Source organism: Bicyclus anynana, chromosome 21, assembly GCF_947172395.1.
Source record: "Bicyclus anynana chromosome 21, ilBicAnyn1.1, whole genome shotgun sequence".
NCBI classification, from domain to species: domain Eukaryota; kingdom Metazoa; phylum Arthropoda; class Insecta; order Lepidoptera; family Nymphalidae; genus Bicyclus; species Bicyclus anynana.
In genome coordinates this window covers 5,892,858-5,915,232 of record NC_069103.1, presented here as the reverse complement: position 1 = coordinate 5,915,232, position 22,375 = coordinate 5,892,858, and the positions used below count along the sequence as shown (strand labels likewise).

Here is a 22,375-nt window from a genome sequence, read left to right as displayed (position 1 = left end):
ATATCATGGGAGTTTTATCAACGAACTTGCCAGACTATAGCCACTAATACGTGGGTATTTAAATACTCATAGACAAGGTAACCCTTGACTGCGATCTCAAGTGATGTTATGTGACGATGCAGACTAAGATGAAAGCGGGCTTACTTAGAAGCAGTGGCGTGCATTAGGTTGGCGATCAGGTTATGCACAAACTGGGAAAATCTGCATTTAAAAGTATTAAGAAAAACATCTCTTAGGGTATGTAGTATGTACTTTAATCTTTCTGTACGCCATCGTACCGGAACGCTAAATCGCATGCCAGTAGCTTGGTAGATAGTGGTAACTAGCCACGGCCGATGCCTACCACAAGTCAAATAATACTTACTTTAATACTGATCTGTCAATAAACAACATCGCAATTATAGAATTTAATTTTATTACTTTGTTTTAGTAGAATATGTTAGCAAGGTCGTAAAATGCAGGTTGGCCTTCCGTAGGTAGTTAATAAAGCGCTGTCAGCTATTAATCTGAAATCGATTTATAGAGTGAGGCTCTGAACAGTGGTTTATATGTATTCTATAGTTTTGTGTTGATTTATAGCGTACATTTCATTACTTGTGATATACTTGTGATAGATATACAGGGTGCTTGGGAGTATTTCCCATAACTTCAAGGTGTTGACGAGCCCATTTATAGGAGCATTTTTATTTATTTGACGGCGTCCGTGGCGCAGTGGTTTGCGCGGTGGATTTACAAAACGGAGGTCCTGGATTCGATCCCCGGCTGGGCAGATTGAGATTTTCTTAATTTGTCCAGGTCTGGCTGGTGGGAGGCTTCGGCCGTAGCTAGTTACCACCCTACCGGCAAAAACGTACCGCCAAGCGATTTAGCGTTCCGGTACGATGCCGTGTAGAAACCGAAAGGGGTGTGGATTTACATCCTCCTCCTAACAAGTTAGCCCGCTTCCATCTTAGACTGCATCATCACTTACCATCAGGTGAGATTGTAGACAAGGGCTAACTTGTAAAGAATGAAAAAAAAAAGATGCCGAACTGAATAACTAATTTTTTTTTAGTAAAAAATAAAAACTTTTTATGTTTTATACTACAAAGTATTTTAAATAATACCGACTATCCATCTAACATACGCCTCTATGCTTGCATTTTTAAATACATGGAACATAACGCATAGCTCACTAAACTTCATCATGATATTGAATAGCTTACAAATGTGGTTAACTATTAATTAATACCTAGTGGATAACTATTAACCATACTCGTTATGAGCGGTTACACAAAACGGAATCTGGAGGTTTAGAAACTTGTCTTTTTTTTTTAGTGATTTTTAATTCTTAGTCTTTGAACTATGAAGTTAGTGTCTAATACTGAATTTTTTATAGTGATTTAATTTTTATATTGATATGGTTTATCTAGTGATATTAATTACATATTTTATTGTGTGGAAATTGTTGTAGTGCGTATTAGGTTGCATAAATTAGTTTTATTGGAAATTAATTATTTGTGTGACATGCTCGTAAAATATCCATTCATTTTTAACTAACTTCAAAAAAAAGGAGTAGGTTCTCAATTCGTCGTGTATGTTTTTTTTAAATGTTTGTTACCTCATAACTTAGTCCTTTATTAACCAATTTTGAAAATTATCATTTTGTTTGAAAGAATATACTTTCAGATTGGTTCCATTTCATTTTCATGAAAATCGATTTTGTAGTTTTGTGTTAAAATCAAAATAACTAAAATACATGTTTGAAGTCGGTTCCATTTCATGTTAAAAACATTATATTTCTAAACATTATTAACTATTAATTATCCTTAAATAAAACAAACAGTCTTTATAAATATATCGATACTGATACCAGTAAACCACAACGTACCTGCACACTATTTAGTTCATAACTGAGTTTACTTCAGCCAGCCAACCAACGCGAAGTCGTTATTTGGCGTCATTTCATGTTTATTGTGGCCCGTTTATTCGCTGCCAGTTACAAAGGTACTGCAGTGGTAGGGCGTACATTTGCTACAAGCGTGATCATACGCAGTTGAAGGGACCAATCTGAGTGAAGACGAGCACGTGGCAGATACTGGGCGGCGCGTGCGCTGGTGGGGGGGGCGTGCTCGCTGCGTACGCAGTGCGTGAACGGTGCGTAAGCGTCGCCTCAGTTATCATACGCGGTTTCTCTTTGCCGTTGGTCTCTTTGGAAAATATTCAAATGCCCTTCGAGTTACGTGTGAAACTGTCGTTTAAACGCATCATAAGATAAGTGTTATGGCGGGAAAATTGTTGAAATTACATGCTTTTGTTTTACATTTCATTGATTTGTTGCAGTAGAATGCGTTTTACTCAAAGTTACGCGTTAAATGGTCGTTTAAAGGTCTATTCAGTGTCTACATTTGTTTTGACGGAAAGTCGTAGAAATTACATGCTCATGTTACATTTCATTGATTTTTTGCAGTAGAATGCGTTTTATTCAAAGTTACGCGTAAAATGCTCGTTGAAAGCTGTGTCGAGTGTCTATGAAAAGTGTTTTGGCGGGAAAATCGTTGGAATTACGTGGTATTGATTTACTGCAGTAAAATGTATTTGATTCAATATGTAAGTGAAGTGTGAAGCTAGAGTGTTTTATGTGATTAATTCGATTTTCTCAAACGACTCTATCAAGCGTTTTGTCAAAGTTATAGTCTATGCCTAGTATTGTGTTAGAATCAACTGACAAACTGTGATGACTACACTTAACCACTTTTGCCCTAACAAATCAAACTATAAGCACAAAAAATACCGCCATAATGAACAAAAAAGTCCCTCTGTGTTTGAAAAATAATCAAATATAAGCGTAAAATGCTCATCAAAATTTGTGCAGATTTTTCATTTACCTCTGTTATAAAAGTGGTCTGTGTAGCACAAAATTACTGGATTTTCAAGTGAAAAGTAAACTTTCAAAATGTGCTCGGTGGAAGCTGCGTGCAAATTTCCAACTTATTCAATTCAAACAGATTTGGTTGCTATGAAATGTGTGAGTAGAATTGTAAATTGATCTAGATTTTTTCAATTTTATAACAGCTGTAAGTGTGTCAGGCTACGTTTCTACCATAGGTGGGTAAATATGGTAGATAATCAGTGGCGTGCACAAGGATTATTACAAGGGTATGCACTTTACATAAAAATAGTACAAAATGATAGTTTCTTCAACAATAAAGTTTCGTAGAGAGTCGTCAGGGTAAGCAGGGCATTTTTGCATCTATCAAGTGCACGCCACTGTAGACAATAACCACATAGATGCAAAAATGCACTGCTTACCTTAAAGATTATACGAACTTCTGTTGAAGAAGAAATTTTCCATTTTATACATCATCATCATTATCAACTCATATTCGGTTCACTGCTGAGCTTGAGTCTCCTCTCAGAATGAGAGGGGTTAGGCCAATAGTCCACCACGCTAACCCAATGCGGATTGGCAGACTTCACACACGCAGAGAATTAAGAAAATTCTCTGATATTTAATTTCTTAAAATGCACTCAACTGAAAAGGTGCATGTCTTGGACCGGATTCGAACCCACGCCCTCCGGAATCGGAGACAGAGGCCATTTTGTACAATTTGTACGGATAGTGCATACGTTAGTTAAAAACCACGTGCACGCCACAGACAAGCATGGAGTTTGGGATTTTTTTGCAAGGGTCCTGACCATCACTCGTCCAAATAAAGGGTGTTTTTTTTTATTTTTCACGGGATTGTATGAGAAATCATTTCCTGATAAACTTTTAACTTTTTTTAAATGATGCAAGTCTGGCTACCCGCCAAAACGAACAAATCCGACAAGATACTAACAACATAAAGATATCGGAGCAAGTTCACATGTCTACAATATATTTCATTGTAGCATTTGTTCACGAGAAATAGCAAAATAATTTAATTGTACGAGTTAATGACCTTTTGCTAAGTAACACCTGCTCATTTATCGTTGTTAAGAGTAAAGTTCTATTTATTTATACACCTGAGCAGTGACCTACACAAGGCTTTCAGTTAAAGTAAGCACTAGGTACGAAAACATTTTTTAAATCAATCGTCAATACTGGTCATAAAAGTTTTGGGATAGGCAATGTATTTATGCATATACAGGATGTTTCGTAAATATTACAGTCTGTAACCTTTCAGTTGTGTGCATTTTAAGAAATTAAATATCACGTGTCTCAAATGATGAAGGAAAAACATCGTGAGAAAACCTGCATACCAGCGAATTTTCTTAATTATTCTTTGCGTGTTCAAGTCTGCTAATCTGCATTGGGCCAGTATGGTGGACTATTGGCCTAATGCCTCTCATTCTGAGAGGAGATTCGAGCACAGCAGTGAGCCGAATGTGGGTTTGTAATGATGATGACGATTATAACTTAAAAATCGTAAAATTTCGGCTAACATATATATGATATATATAGGATAACATATATTTTAGAAGGCCTTGATGTCAGCTATCACCATGTAGAGTAGGTATGTACTATTTACGGGACATCCTGTATGTAGGAGTCTCAGAGGAGACGCCCTTAGAGAGTCGTTCCGCCCATCTACTCTGCTTCTGCCTTCGGGCCCCATCAGGCGATGCTTCTGCGCTCGCCCAAACCCCCCGGTGACGCCGCTGAGGTCCCATAAGGAGCCTACGGCACTTACACAATCAGAAAAAAAAAACCGTGTGTAGGTATTGTGTGTTGATTACGAGTCAAATTCAGATCTATTTGAAGAACAATTCTAAAATGACTTCCAAAAAACTAAAATTAAAAGTCCTAAAATGCAAAGTTCAGTGTCCTGAGATGCATGCAAAGAATAACGCAAGATCATTTTCCATTCTTAGTGGTAGATGTTAATATAGATTTTTAATTACCCAAATGATAATAATCTGCAAAATCAGTAATTTATGATATTTCTCAACAGGTTTTTGCGATATGTTTTACACAAAAGGTACAAAACTAATGTTGATTTGTGTCAACGAACTCTGGTAGGATTTCGTTTTCCTTTACAATTAGCGAATTTTTTTGATAAATATCGTTGATGATTTTTATTGTTAAAACGTAGTTTTTGGGCATTGTTACAAAAAATAACCAAGAAGGTTTACAAATTTATATTCTTTTTAAATATCCATATACTATTCATATTATAAATGTATCTGTCTGTTTGCTTGTCCGTCTTTTTACGGCAAAACGGAGCGACAAAATGACGTGTTTTTTTAAGTGGAGATAGTTAAAAGGATGGAGAGTGACATAGGCTACTTTTTGTCTCTTTCTAACCCCCCACTTCCCTAAAATGGGGGCTGAAAGTTTGTATGGAGCATTTCACAATTTTCAAGGTAGTGTTTTTCAGATAGCATGGGTACGGTGACAGTCGCCTGTATGACGTTCTTAATACGCACTATTATCGTAAATTGCGGTAAACTTTCAAGAATAAAACGAACTGTCAACCGCACTATCCTACATGAAACAAACTGTAGAAAGCTAAATATTTGTTATTATTTTAGTAGGGGTAGGGTAGGGATAGGGTAGGGTACGGGTAGGGTAGTGGTAGGGTACAAGTAGGGTATCCGTACTAATATTATAAATGCGAAAGTAACTCTGTCTGTCTGTTACGCTTTCCCGCTTAAACCTCTCAACCGATTTTGATGAAATTTGGCACAGACGATCTTTAGATCCTGAGAAAGGACATGGGCTACCTTTATTTGCGAAAAAAAGGATGAAGAGGTTGAAATAGAGGTTGAAAGTTTGTATGGGATTTCTTAATTTTAAAAAGATGAAACCATGAAACTTTATATTTAAGCACTTGATAAGACATAATTACGTAAACATTTGTTCTAGCGTTTTTGAAATTTCGACCTGTGAGAGGATGAAATAGGGGTTGAAAGTTTATATCGATTTTCACGCGGACGAAGTCGCGGGTGTACGATAGTTCTTTATAAATTAAATCAAATCAAATCTTTCCTCTTTATAATATTAGTGTATAAATTGATTGCATCGTCGTTGAATAAAAAACGTAGATATAAGATTATACTAAAGGCAGTTAAGGTACCTAAGTCTGCATGACTGATTCGCATGACAGTGACTAGTCTACATAATAAGATTTCGGACATTGCTCTCGTATTTGATTTCTAAATCTAACCTGATTTAGAAATCAATGTATTCAACTCTATACAGTAATAGAGCATCATATAGGTTCATGCTTTATGTGGGTGTTTATATTTTTATTACATTTCCATTGATTTTTTTGGGATTGTTGTAATAACGTTAAACTATTTATGTATTATTATGTGATGGTTTTTAAAAAGCTATTTTTGAGTTAATAAATCGATAAGTAAATTATTGCTTTTCTCAGCAGAACCTACCTTTCGAACCCGTGGTAGTCTTACTTGATGACTTACATTTTGGAATATATAAATTATGATATTTTTAACCGGATTCTAAAAAGGAGGAGGTGCTACGTTCGGCTGTATGTATGTTTTTTTTTAAATGTATGTCCAGCGATATTTCCATCATTTATTTATGGACCGATTTTGAAAATATTTTTTTTGTTGTTGAAGGGTTTTTGCAATTAAGAAATGTTATGTTGAAGGAAAAATTACCATGTAGTAAAAATTACATCTCTATAACGTACAATACTTACATATAAATTTAAATTAATATTATAAAAAAAAAACAAGATTTTAGTTTTTGTTTATTTATTACGAATTAAGTCAAAAACCACTCAACCGATTTCAAAAATTCTTTCACCATTACAAAGCTATATTATCATCAAGTAACGTAGGCTATATTTTATCACTGTATTCCCACGGGAATGGGAACTACGCGGGTGAAACCGCTAGTGTCTGCTAGTGGTACTCATAGTGGAGTTTCCTAAAATGTTTATTAACATTACTTATTCAGTGACATGGAACATTAGTGGAAAAGTATAATTAAGTATAGAAAACGGTCAAGCACCTGTTTTAAATTAATTAATAATGCAATGACAAATGTATGCCTGAATTTTTAATGAAATTGTAACAAAAACCTACAAACATTGGATATAATGAACTACATTTTGAAACATGAATATCGTTCAGTGGGCTACCTCTAAAAAGTTACCGAAGTAGAATTAGGTTTTTGATATTTCACGTATATAGGTATATCTATTGAAGTTATGTTGTAATAAAATATTTTTATGTATCTATGACTAAGGGATGTACCTAGAAGATCTTAATAGGATTCTAGTTGGAAAAGATTTTATCAAGGTATTACTATTAGCCATTCCCGACTGCTAATGTCCTGCTAAAATTTATTACTTTTTAATAAGCTATCGGTTACAAATAGAAACTAGCCGCTTTAAGATAATAATCAGAATTGGAGAAGGTAGATACAAAAAACTAAAAAAAAATTAAATTAGTAATTACGTTCAAAAATCATACAAAAATCCACTGAATGATACAAAGTCAATTTCATTGGAGTTTTGACCACATACAACTTATAAGGGAACTATTCAGGCCTATGTAGATTTTTCCACAATTTTTGTCAAATTCATATTTGACAATGACATTGACAGCCCGCGTTTGCAAAGACAACTGATAATCAGTCAAGTACGCATCAAAGGGGGTATATAAATTTCTACGATACGCATTTGCAAAGCTGGTTTGGAGGAAGAGTGAAAATAATTAAATCAGCTTATTTTCCCTGTTGGCGAATATGATTTCATTTATTCTCAAAGTGGGCCTAATTTCGCATTACGTTAGAATTTTGACCGCTGTCTAGTACTGTTGAACCATCTAGGAGTAGGGAGTTTGTGGGGGAGAGCGACGTAGATTACCGCGGCACGCGCTTCGCGGGCTGTGGCGTAGGTCGGGCGGAGTCATCGGCCGCGCAATGTCACCCGGTGAGCTGAACCCCCCGCCCTCCCCGTCGCCCGCACACGTCTGCGTGAATCAACCGCCGCCAAATCATTTCCGATTATCAAATTGAGCGGCATCTTTTGGGGGTTTTTTTTTTATAGTAACATGTATATGGCTCCCTTGGCGGATTTACAAATTTTCCGCCAGTAAGCTATCCAATTTTTGCCGCCCCTACTGATCTTTGAAATTCGATAGGTACTATGCAACATTTATTATGTAAATAAAATTTTCGTACGTAGTGGCATTATCTACTAAAATGTGATTAAATCTACTAAAAATACTTTTTTTTATCGAATTTTAGGGGCGTCACCCACTAAAGTAGACTCCACGCTATTTGGCTTGCTAGTAAATCCGCCACTGGGCTCCCTGAAGTGAAAAACCATTGCCTTGAGATATATGTATGTTCCTCGCAGGGAATGTTCCGTAGCACTTTTCTGTAATTATGTTTTTAAAACTGAATGTGAGTTTCGAATTCGTCTCTATCTCTCTTTATCTACAGTATCGTTTTGGACAAAGAGAGATAGAGACAAGTGAGGGTCGAGTCGATACATAATACAGATTACAAAATAGTGCTACAAAACACGTACCACAAAGCGCCGACCAGTGTGAATTCTCATGTGCCTGTAATTTCACCGGCAAACAAATCTTTTACACCGAAACATAGGAATAGAAATGCTGCTTGACTGCTGACATGCTGCCTTATATTAACTTTTATTATGCATAAATATTCTCCGTCGTCGTCATTTCGTTACTTCACGCGTTTAGCTCACGTTTGGGGAACTTTGAATGGGTTTGAAACTAGTCGGGCATATTTCGATTAATTCACGTGTGTTGAGCTGTTTATATATTATCTATATTATTATGGAAAACACTCACGGTTTCATGTTGAAACAAACATTTAGAATCCGTAAATTGCGATCGCGAGTTATTTTTAATTATCTTGTTGTAGTCAGCATTTAGAAAGTAGTATAAGTATATAAAGTAGAGATAATGCAATATGTGTGGTGTAATCGTGGTTTTTCGAAATTCCTACTTAGAGCCCTATTATGTCCTGCTGTGGATGTCCATCGTTTGTTATGAAGAATATGATGATGAATTTAGCATTATACTAGACTCGATCTCAATAGCTCCAGCGTAATGGGTCGGACTTAAAAAAGTCTGAAAAGATAGGATTTTGATTTCTGTCTATTGGACTATTTATTGTATCCATTCCTAGCAGTCTGTGATTAATTGGATGAAATTATTATTAGTCATGTTAAATAAAACTAAAGTAGTTTTATTTTAATTTTTGAAATTTGGTATTTTGAATTCGTGTGACACGCATGTCTCGTATGTTAATTGCGTACCAAAGAGAGACTTTGCGTTTCTTATTAAGGTAGGTCGCATTCGCACCAGTGGTTATATAATGTGCGTCACGCAGGCTCACTGGCACATCGGCAGGTGATTCGGAATGTAGCGATCGTCCGCGTTGTGATATTGGGTGTTGTCGGTCGTTAACCCTCCGCTATCTGCATTATTTAGTTCGACTCAATGTCGACGCAATGTCGAATCGCTAAGAGTTCACAGACCGAGCGCGACGCCGCGCGCCTTACCGGCCGCCTTGTTCTAGCTAATTTTTATCGCCCCTTCGCTGCTTACAATTTTTTTTTGTCGTGAATTTATGACGTTATTTTTTTTTTGGGAAAGTCTAGTTTTATTGGTTTTGGTATCCGGTACATTTTTCTGATTGTGGATTCTTGACTTTTTTTTTAATTTTGAGACGTTTAGTTATTCGAATTAATATGGGCATGGGTAATGTATACGGCTTATAAAACTTGTTCTAGCAAATTTTTAACGCTGTTTACATTTTTTGATCATAAATTCATGTTATTTTTTTTTTAATTTTGGGAAGTCCAGTAGGTAAATGTATGCGGTCATTGATGTATAAGTTTTATACATCATAGTATTTATACAGTTTATAACGTGTTGTATCTAATTTGAACCGTTCCTCGCTGCTGACATTTTTTGGCGAATTCATTATTTTTTTTTTTTAAATTAAAGTCTAGTAACGTTTTTTGAGTTATGGTTTGCAGTCATTGATCCTATAAGTTTTTTAAGCCTTGTTCTAGAAAATTTTTGATAATAATTATTTTTTTTTAACTAAGGTAGGTAAACCTTATTATTATATATTACGTTTTTCTTTGTTTTTAAGTTGTATGTATTATGAATTAGGGCATGCGACACATGAGTCTTGTTGTAGCTATTTTTTATCGTCCATCGCTGTTTAAATTTTTTGAACATGAATTCGTGAAACATGACATTATTTATTACTTAGGTATAGGTTCTTATGTGGGTAGTAAGCGTTAGTTTAATTATTTTTTATCGCTCCCCTTGCTAATTATTTTGTTTGGTCTGATGAGTAAATATAGGCCATAATTAAAAGGAACAATGAAAATAATAAAAAAAAAAAGGAATTGGTAACTTTGTATGTTAATTGTCACATCAGCAATTTTGAGTAGTAGGTGCAAAATCCACCAGAGGTCAGTTAGTAATTAATAAATTTTAATAAGTCTTTAACAGGGCACCTTTGATGCGTTTTCGAATTTAGTCGCTCATTTATTTCAGTTAATTCTGTATATAAGAGTATGTCACTGTAAAATTGTAATTGATTATACCTAATCTATCTCGCTAGATTGTAAACTGTCGAAAGATTATGAACCGCAACATACTGCTTACAATTTAACGTGTTATTATTCGGTTGATTGTAAGGAAGAACGTACAAATATATCATTTCTTATTTAATATAAAAAATACCTAACCTAAATATTGGATTCTGAGCCACACAAGTTCCAGTTCTTAGGAGTATGTTGTGGTTCACAATCTTTCGACAGTTCACAATCTCGCGAGATAGATTACAATCTAACGGTATTTACAAGCTTACGTTGTTACAATAATAATTATAGAGGTAAATTTTCGAGTAGGTACTATACTGTTATCTGTTACACGGACCATATTAGTAGTCCAAAACAGTGACGTGTCTCGTGGTACGTTTAAATTGCCGTGTACCGTTTCGGAGCTCCGCAATCGCTCCGCACCACTCCGCAGTCGGTCTGTAAGGCTGTGGGCTCACTCGACCTCGATCGCGCGGAAACAGGCGCGGTCAAGGCCGCCAGTCTAGACGCACCCCCCTTCCCCCCACCCCCCCGCCTCACCCCCACTTCTAAACCCGCTTGTCATATCCCCCCACTATTTATTTTTGTACCTCGCAGCCGCTGCCGAATTTGCCTGGGCCGAGCTTTTTGTAGGCGTACGAGTCCTGACCTACCCATACTTAGATGTATGTATGTTGACGTCTAGTCGAGCGCTAACAAAGGTTGCTGCGTAGACAGAGTAAGAATTAGACAAATGAATAGCGTGTCTTTGTCTTAAGATATTCGATTTTGACATCACAACACTACACTGAACAATATAGTAGATTTTAGTTTTTTACCAATATATTTTAATTTAAGCAGACTGGTTATAATTTGGTTTGTTATTTATTGTATAGGCTTAAGCTTGATCAATGATGATGAGGTCTTAGATGTACCACGAAGATGCCTTATTAAATTATACGTGGCCAAGACGCCGGAAGAGCATTTCACATACACATGTATTATATCAGTTAAAGCAGTTCTTACAAGAAACGTTAATTTCGCATTAACGTTTCGTGCGAATCGATTGGACGTCGGAAACAAAAGGATACCATTGATCACGATGTCTCGCTGTTCTGTGGTAAAATGGAGATGGAGGAACTAGATTGTAAAGTTCCTGTGCACTCTCTTTAAAGTGGTTAGTGATAATATTGCATTTGCAACAAGTTGGGACTGTAATTTTTAAATTAGTAATTAATAAATGATTGACAAATGGCAAACTTGTTTGATACATTTATATACCTGAAAAACGGCATGGGTCGTGACGCTGAATATCGAATCGCCACAAATATGTTGTTATATTTTTTAAACGGATGTTATCTATTTGTCTATAAGCTTATCTGTCTGCGGATTGCAGTCACGGTGTTCTCTATGATGTTTCTGACATTAATCAAGCCGTCCGTCCGCGACAGCCTGCGGTTAAACTTTGATAAATTATTATTGAAGGAACTGATAGTTATTTGGAACATGTTTTTAATTTGATTAAAAGTATACGGTGTTTCGGGCGGATTCGTGACTGAATTTAGGCAACATTCTTTGTAGTTATGGTCAGGCGGAACATTGCAAGTTACTAATAATTTAGCACATATAAGTTTTGAGGTTTTTTTATGTGGTTAAAATTTCATGTAATCTACAAATTACACACACATGGAAATATCTTACTAACATTTATTGTTGACTTAGTTATTAGGTATTTACACATAAGTTTAGCAGTACCTGCCTAATAGATAAAGTTCTTAGTGATAGAGCTCATACCGCTGTACCTACTTATTTTTGCTATTAATGCTGTATTGGAGTGTGGGATATGGTTGTCTGTGAGATTCATGCACATGAGAAGTAGCATCTATGCATAAGGTAGACAAGTTCAGATTCGATGCTAATGTTCATAAAGTTTTAAAATATAAGATGTTTGTTTGTAAAGTTGTTGTTGAAAGCAACTAGGTGTAGTATTTTTGCGTACTATATATTTCTTCAACTGTATATAGTACACAGATCCGAAGTATACTACCATCCTACTAATATTATAAATGCGAAAGTTTCTATGGATGTTCGGATGGATGTTTGTTTGGATGTTTGTTACTGCTGAAGCGATTTGACTCTTGATTAACAAATATACTACTTTTTATCCCGATAAAATCACTGGTTTAGCGAGATTTGCGAAAACTGATGATTTTGATGATATGAATGTTTGTTACTCTTTCACGCCTCGGCTACTGAACCAAATTAGCTGAAATTTGGTATTGAGATATATTACCTATAGCATGAATTGACACATAGTCTACTTTTTATCCCGGAAAAATCCATGGTTCCCGAGGGATTTGTGATAAACTAAATTCCACGCGGGCGAAGTCGCGGGTGTCCGCTAGTACTTTAAAGGTATTATAGTACGGTTGGCAACCCTAGTTTTGTCACAAAAAGCTCGTATCATTTTATGTATCATTACGAATTCGCCAGTATTCCAGTTAACGTTAATTTCATTATAATTATATTATCAAACAAAGACCGTCTATCGTTGAGCCCGCTAAAACATTGCGCTTTGATAAAAATGTGGCAGTGAAGTCATCGGTGCCGACCGGCGGCGAATAGCTAATGTGCCGACCTTGGACAACAGACCACACACATACATTGCATATTATATAATTATAAAACTCTAATTTTTATCTCGGCCGAGTGCGCTCGTAGGGAAATAAAGCCTTGTGCTTAAGTGCTTGATAAAGCTGTTTTGACAGGCTACACACTAGTCTGGTCTGGTGGTTATAAGTTAACTATCGGGTAGTTTTTGACGGACAGTGAAAGGTATCTAATCCTAGACGTGTCTCTAAAATTTGAAAGGCTGGGCAAGTTTCTTAACCTCAAAGTTTTTGGTGGGATTATACGTTTAGTTTAATTATATAACTTTTATCTCGGCCAATCGAGTGTGCTCATAGGGAAATAAAGCCTTGTGTAAGTGCCTCAAAAAGCAGTTTTAACAGGCTAAACTAGTCTGGTAACTGGTGGTTATAAGTTAACTATCGGGTAGTTTGTAGCGAGTGAAAGGTATCCAATCCTAGAAGTGTCTCTATAATTTGAAAGCGAATGAAGGCGGGACAAGTTTTTTAACCTAAAGGTTTTTCATGGGTTTATTTATACCTATACGTATAAGAGCTCTGATAGTCCAGTGGATATGACCTCTGCCTCCGATTCCGGAGGAAACGAGAGGAAACCTGCATACCTACCAGATAATTTTCTTGATTCACTGCGCCTGTGACGTCTTGGAATCCACATTGGGCCAGCGTGGTGGACTATTGGTCTAACTCCTCTCATTCTGAGAAGAGACTCTAGCACAACATGGGCCGAATATGGGTTGATAATGATGATGATATAATTATATAACTCTAATTTTTAACTCGGCCATCGAGTGCACACAGGAAGGGTGCTTGAAAAAGCTCTTTCGACAGGCAACACTGGTCTGGTAGACAAGGTTATTCGGCCTTGTAAAATTAAGCTCAAATTCACGTATTCTAATAAGTTGTAACTTTATATAATTTGAGAACTTAAACTATAAACCGAGTTGTTGAAATTACACAGCCAATTTGAAGCGAAACAAATTATTGAACAAAAACTGGTCGATGCAAATTTTTTACCTCTTCGCTTGATTGATATATTCCTTTAGTTTATTATATACTAAAATTTGGACAGCATCTGTATATAAATGTATATGTAAAGGCTTTTATACTAATTTTATCAATGAATGATGATAATTATAATATTTTTATTCATAATCTTGTGCGTTAAATAAATTTTATTAATACTTTTTTATTAGATATATTGACACGAGTTGGAACAGTTTTTATCAAAAACAAAGACGATAAAGATAACGCATGGAAAAATACATACCTATGTTCTGTTCTAACTAAACATCGTGTTGAGGTAGGTCTATAAACAAGACAGCGTCGCGACGTTGGTTTTTTTGCCCATTCCTCGTTATGCCTACGTCAATACTGATTAGGCACTCAATCTTGTGCCAGTCTATTTTTATTGTCGTCACGCAAGATAAACGATCGCATTGAGTTTAATATCTGGGTGTCCGAGCCTTGCTCTGTTTTTGTTTTTGGAGTTTACTCCTTTAAAATCGAAATCAAAACATATGGGCAGTAAAATTCGATGAACGAATGAAAGCTTTACGTTTTCGTGTGCAACCTATTCTGCGCACCTTTCACCGTGCGCTGCTGCAGCCTGCTGCTCCTCGGTTGCGCATCTTCGACTTTTCAGGCGTGAATATTGAGACGTACATAGTGTATAGTGTATATATTTAGACAGTCGGTCTGAAAGAGTAAACTCCATTCGTGCGTCGAAGCTGACACACTTTTTTTGTTGCAAAAATTTCTCATTTTTATCATCGCAAAATGACGTAACCGGTTTAACCGACTTCAAAAAAATGAAGGAGGCGGTTCTCAATTTGACGCGTATGTTTTTTCTTTCCGTGAGAAGGCACATACGATGTTACTTTTGACGTGACAACGTCTTGTAATTCGATGGAGCCGAATGTAAAATTGAAAAAAGATGACGTCATGCGTTGTTCCCTCGCTCTAGGGTTGCCAACTTTTTTTTTCAAGAAATAAATTTTCTGTTCTATGAAAATTATTAAACAGTATTTTAGAAAAACGAACAGTATTTTATTTATTGAATTCTTATGACGTTGTCACGTTCAACTATAGTCAGTAAACCGACTTTACAGACAACTGATTTCTCGTTTTAAGTTTACTTTTGTAATTGGAAGTCGGTTGAATTTTTTTGTCAAAAAAATTTTATCTAAAAAAATGGCTTACTTTATTTTTTGTTAATTTTTTTCAGAAAATACATCTATCTAATTAAATTTACAAAGCAAAACTTCATTTAAATAGTTACGTTGGATAAAAATTACTTAAATGATGACACAAGAATTCATTTTGATATAAAGACCTTTTACCTTTTCCGGATGTCAAGATTTTACCTAAAAGATCATATAATTCTGATTTCTTTCATGAATATATCACACTTCACACTATCACACTAATAATATAAAGGCGAAAGTTTGTGTGTAAGTTCGAAAGTGTGTAAGTGTGTATGTTTGTTCCTCTTTTACGCTGCGGCTACTGAAGCGATTTGGCTGAAATTTGGAATGGAAATAGATTTTACCCTGGATTAACACATATGCTACTTTTCATCCCAAAAATATCCATGGTTCCCGCGGGATTTGTGAAAACTGAATTCCAAGCGGGCAAAGTCACGGGCGTCCGCTAGTTATAAATAGATAGGTATATTTTAAAGGTTCATATGTATAATTTATTTTGTGACATGCATTGAACTTTTTAAAGATAGCAGCGATAATTACCATGAAAATTGTTTTAAAATATAATTACCTTTGTTGGCAACACGTGTTTTGTAAGATGCTGTGAAAACGTGCAGCCTGTAATTATTCTGTATACCGACATATGAATATAAAACTAAATCGAGTGAGTCTTACCATTTACAAAACTCAAATGTGACTGATCCAATGGGTATGATGACTAGGTTTGAATATATTGATTTATATGGTACATTAGGGTAAATAAGGTCGATGTTAACTAATTTATACATAAAAATCAAAGATTGTTTGGATATTTGCAAAATAATTTCAAAATCTATTAATTATTTTTTATCGTAATTAGATGAAAATTCATACAGTTTTAGCTTCCTTACATTAAATGTAACATTTTTCAATAAATGAACTATAAACATAAACGCACAAATAACAAAGATATTAGTAATTTTGTTTGAACGCCCATACAAATTTAACCATCAGCGAGCCAACGACGTCACTAAATCGTGCCATTTTGTATGGAGCGTTTTTCAGGGATCCGCGGCACCGCCGCAAAACTGACCCTTTAAATCCCTGTAGCTCCGAAAGTAATGATCGCAGATACCCTGTTACTTTTACAAAATTGCTTTGCTATTAGTATACTCTTAATTTATATACAATTTAAAAAACTGTCATCATCCCTATTTTATTCATCAATGTCCCGAATAACAGAACAACTTAAAATGTTGGGGTTTTTTTCAAGAAAACGAAAGAACGTTGAGGATTCACGGTGGAATGGTGACCACGCAAAGGAAAGCGAAGTATTGGTCGACCAACATTCCACCTCGTGGGGGGTCGACCCCCCAGTTGATGATGCGATGATGATCATGGGATGTGTTTGTCCGAAATGAATACTTTGTTTAGTTCCTTGTGGAATCGGTTTAAAAATCTTTTTTTTAAATATTTACAAAGTGAAATAAAAGTATACGTCTATGAAGAGCGGACGCAGAGGTAAAAGTCTTGTGCGTCATGTATTTGATTATTATTATAATACCATGACGAATCTGTTTACACAGTGGTGTATTTCAATACAATATTATAACGCCGGCCACAGATAGTCAAGTTTGCAGGCAGCGTTGTATATTTGACGGTCTGTGGTTGGTTTAAAGGAAATCTACAATTAACCGACTTATCTATAAATCTGACAAAAGACGCTCTATTCTCTCTTTCAATGTATGTAGGGTCAGGCCTCCCTCCTTATAGGGGAGGTGATAGGACATAAACCACTATTATTTAGTTTATGTTATGCGGCTTTAACTGGGTAGGGGTAGGATAGGTGTAGGGTAGGGGTAGAGAAGAAGTGCACATAAGTCAAAGCGAAGCTTAATCGGATACACTAGTAGTTATGTAATATGAAGATGCGGTAACCCTAACCTATCCGAAGATATTGGCGTTGGCATTGAAAAGAATTTCTGGTAAATTCGTGACCGCCAGGAGTTTTATAGAACAATTATTTTTTTATTTTAACTTTGTTAAATATACTAATACACCAAATAAAAGTTATTTTTACGCAAAATTTAGCAAAAAAGCATATTCTCGCTCAAAATATATAATGTTAGCTCCATGAAGTCATTAGCTGCAATATGCAATTAGGTAGACATTCTATATCTCTATAACAAGAACTCAACGATGTGTTAACAATATGGTTACTTCTAAGACCTAGGTTAACAAATATGTTGTATCCGTTTCGTAATTTTACACCGACTCGGGCCACGCCACTTTTACTTTTATTATGTTCAGTAATTTTATTTGGATGGCGAACAAAAAATCTGTAGAACGGAGACCTTGAAATCGATATAAATCGCATGAGAATTTCGGTGTGTTGTGGCGCAAAATAGATATTCATAATAACAAGCGGAGTGGTTCATCGACCGCGCGCCCGTGGACTCACCTTCCGAGCTTAGCAGTTCGTAGATAAATGGCAATTTGGGCAAACGCGGCGCCGGGGCCGCCTCGTGCCGACAACCGCCGTGCTGTTGAGATAGGCTCGGCGTCTAGTGCGGCAACGATTCCGATAACGATTAATCGGGATTTACGATTTCATTTACTTTTGAAGGGAATAAGTCTTTAAAATTGCTCCCATTGAGTGTGAATCCCAAAAATTATGTAACTAAATCGGAGGATATTTTGCTGTTGCACTTAGGATCAACATTTTTTCTACACATCTATTACATTTCATATGTTATATTATATTATGTACGTATAACCTGTGAGCGAACGACCTTGCACAATAATTTCCATAAATTATTACATCAATGTCCCTTAAAATCATTGAATTATTATGTACTAGTAATTCAATGCTTAAAGTATTTAAATTGTCCAAAAACAATTGCAAAAATTGTAACCTATATTAGAATAAGTTTCATTTTATATTTTAAATCTATTTAATGTAAAACTTACCTAGTGTAAGCTAAGGTAAGTGTAACAACATCATTATAATCAATTCGGAAGGAAGTGGGTACTCTGGTCTGGTACTACGGTTAGTCTATACTGAACATCTTAACATTGTCGATGGAATCTAGTTGATCTTAATACGTTTTGTGTAAATAAATAAACATTTTTGATGATGAATTGATGTTGAGGCTTGATTTCGGACTTTCCTTCATGATTAATTTTTGTTATAAAAAACAAACTTTTATCTTGTGCCTACTATATACAGTGAAAATTCGCTTAGAATTTTTCTTCTCTACACATAGTTACACACGCAAAATGATTTAGGTCGTATTTTTTCGAAGATTTCATATTTTTATTAGTCTTCCTATAACAGGTATTAACATGAGTTGTCACGAGAATTACATTGAAATAAAATTAATTATCACATAAAATTTTACTAAATTGGTTAGGTAGGTACAATATAGTTTCTCATATATTATAAAGAAAAACACATAACCTATTGCTATCCTACCTAATAACCGACCCGTGCCTTTCGGGGTGATATAATCGTAAGCATTTTGCGTTGGACCCAGTTAAAAATGTGCTAATAACACGTAATGTGTTAAAAGCATATAAGAGTACATTCGATAAATCACATTTGCGCATAATGGTATTATCATTATGAAATAGTGTATTATAATATATAGGTCTTGCGCGATAAGCGCTCGGTTTGTTTAAAAAGTCACGCCGGTTGCGTCACGACATATTTTTTATCGGAAAGCCGACAATGTCAAAAGTGCGTTGAACCCACCGCATCCTTGAAACTTTGTCATAAATAGATAATTTTATTTTCGCTATCCGAAGTATTATCGCAATGTCTCCTATCGCTCGCTCTTTTTTTATATCTGCATAATTTATACAATTCACAAATATTGTGTTTTTGTTATAACTATGTAAGTAGGTATGCTTTGTGTAACGTGCTACGGATTTAAGTTGATATGGTAGTCCTGTTACATTATAGGTACTTTTGGAAATGCAAATAAACCGAGAAAGCTGCATTTTAAATATGACGTGGGGCCTAGAAAAGCTTTACTTCAAATTCTCGACTAATATTTCCTATGTGCATTTTCTGCCATCTTGAAAAAAAAAGTTGAATTGAGTTTTTTTACAATTATTGGGTTCTCTGTTCAGATATGAAAATTTTTACTTAATATTTTTTTGTTGCTCTTTGTTCTAGAAACTAAGTTGCGTCTACGTCTAATTAAAGTGCATAGTGATTCAGATCTCGTCTGATTTATTTTTGGGTGTTAACTACTATAATCATCATTTGATGTAAAAAAAACCAGCAAGTCTAAATTTAATGATTATTAAGGACTGTGAATCATCATAGCAATCAATGTGATTTATAATTTTGGGAAAAGGCTGTTCATCCTTATTTTTTATGCGATATTCAACTCTGTGTTGTGTCTTCTCTGTATAAATATATAGGTACTTTGCTTACTAACTTTCGGGAAAATATTTGTAATTTTTACGTAATAAATTATAAGCTGGATTCGATTCTGTCTATGAAGAAATTATCTATCAGGCACCTATTGACAAGAGTTATTTAATAATAAAAAAAATATATAACAAAGGTTGTTAATTTTTTATTAATTGAACAAACCCCGCCCGGTCGCGTCGCTGCGGCTTAACTTGGATAAACAGAGTTTATTTATTTTAAAAGTTTTTTGGAAATTTTGCTATCCATTTTTGTACAACATTGTCAGCCATTGCAAGCAGCACTGTTTAAAACATCGATCGTAGATCGTTAGATGGGCCTCAAAGCGTCGCGGAATTGTCATTGGTTTCGCACATTGAGCAAGTCATCACTCGTAACACATTTCTCTTTATTCATGTTGTAGCTTGTGTTTTTACTCTTCCAAAATTAATACGAAGACATATTAAGGGATTAAAATATTTTATAAAGTCCACGTCCACTCACAGCATGCGCTTGTTACGTACTAAGATAAGATGTGCGTGCACGTCTTTGGGTAATGACATAAAATTGTGCGTTCTTTAGGATGGGGGGGCACATCTAACGATTTATATGGATGGTTTAAAATACACTTAACTATTATTACCTTTATACTAATACTATTACCTTTTATGTTGAAAAATTGTGACTGAATCTACTGAAGGCTTAGTCGGTTGGTTGGTCGTTGGTGCAGATGATGTCAGCCGTCAACGGCGAGCCCTTGCTGCGGCGAGTGAAGCAGGAGGCGGAGCCGCCGCCGCAGTACTCGCCCACTGAGCAACATCGCCCGATGGCTGTGCTGGAGCCTTGTAACGTAAGCATACCAATCCTTTTTTGTTTTTTTTTTATATATATTCTTTACAAGTTAGCCCTTGATTACAATCTCACCTGATGGTAAGTGATGATGATGATGATGATGATCAATCTAAGATGGAAGCGGGCTAATTTGTTAGGGGGAGGATGAAAATTCACACCTTTATCGGTTTCTACACGACATCGTACCGGAACGCTAAATCGCTTGGCGGTATGTCTTTGTCGGTAGGGTGGTAACTAGCCACGGCCGAAGCCTCCCACCAGCCAGACCTGGACCAATTAAGAAAACCTCAATCAACCCAGCCGGGGATCGAACCCAGGACCTCCGTCTTGTAAATCCACCGCGCATACCACTGCGCCACGAAGGCCGTCAAAAAATCTAGAGTATAGGTCACGGCAAGTAAGTTGAACCAAAATGAAAGTTGTTCATAAAGAAATGTGTTACACGCATACTCCGTGTTGCCTAGAAAAAAAAACAGTGGCGTTTTTACATTGTGATAAAAAAGATAACACAACAAAAGTTTACGCAAGTTTTTCTAGATGTCGTTAAGTGATGGGTTTTGGTGATTTGTGCTAAACCCGGCTACTCTGCTGGGACTTTTTTTAATACATATTATGATATTGTTTACATTCATTTACAATTAGGCTAACTGTTGATACATACTTTTTTGTAGCTTCGTATGTTTTATTTAAAGAATCGGTCATGATATATTTTTTTAATAATAGTAAAAAAAATACCACGCTTTCTGTAGAGTTGGTGATGGTCAAGTCATTTGAACCTAAATTAAATATATGTATTGAAAGAACCCAAAATTTCGTACTCATGATTTAAATAAGTTGTTATGATTACGATCCAATACCCGTCAATGTGTTACTGTGCATGGGTCAACTTACTCGCCGCAACATATATAATATTATTTTATTATTTTAAGTGTTTTTCAATATCAAGCCTCAATAGCTCAACGGGTAGAGCGGTCCACTCATTACCGAGGGGTGGATGTTCGATCCTCGCCCCATTGGTCTATTTTTGTACCCACTCCTAATACAGTCTATCCCGACTAGTTGGGAATATTGGCCATATTTAAAAGATATGACAAATATTCTTAAAAAAAAAAAAATTGTGTGTGCGAATGTGGAATATAAGTGGAAGAGGCAAAGGTTATAAAAATATATTAAATCATAGGTTATAAAGCTTTTATTAATTACAGCTTGAATTGGAACCTAAAGAAGAAGTCAGATTTTGCGTTTCGCCTGGCGAGGGCGGTATCGTCGGTAACGCAAGTCCGGAGCAACAACACTGCTCGTCGACCACTGCGGCGGCCGCCAGCGGGGCCAGGGACGACGAGGCGCCGCGCCGCTGGTGCCTTGTCTGCGGGGACGTGGCCTCGGGCTTCCACTACGGTGTCGCGAGTTGTGAGGCGTGCAAGGCGTTTTTTAAAAGGACCATACAGGTATGTATCATTTTGAACTGCCAATAGTTGACTGACTGACTAACGATTCTTGATGGCAAACAATACCATGTAATCAATAAACCTATAATAGGATTATAACCAGGCTATAGAAACTGCTGGATATAGGCCTCGTCGGAAAGCAAATAAACAGCGAGCTCTGTTTTTATATATGACTAGCTGACGCCGCGCGGTTTCACTCGCGTGGTTCCCGTTTCCATAGGAATACGGGGATAAAATATAGCCTATAGCCTTCCTCGATAAATGGACTCCTGAGATTAGCGCGTTCAATCAAACAAACAAACTCTTCAGC

General features: G+C 36.0%; 1 protein-coding gene across 4 annotated transcripts in view; it reads left to right on the top strand.

The window, feature by feature from the left end:
- LOC112046916 (steroid hormone receptor ERR2) overlaps nucleotides 1–22,375 on the top strand; it is a 56,348-nt gene that overhangs the window by 18,258 nt on the left and 15,715 nt on the right. For 2 of the 4 annotated variants that reach the window (XM_052888073.1, XM_052888072.1), the window contains 2 exons: nucleotides 20,496–20,615; nucleotides 21,823–22,065. In XM_052888073.1, coding sequence (XP_052744033.1) covers nucleotides 20,496–20,615; nucleotides 21,823–22,065 — 363 coding nt within the window. Of the gene's footprint in view, nucleotides 1–2,445; nucleotides 3,008–20,471; nucleotides 20,616–21,822; nucleotides 22,066–22,375 lie in introns of those variants that run through there. The other 2 variants (XM_052888071.1, XM_052888074.1) reach the window with 2 other exon arrangements.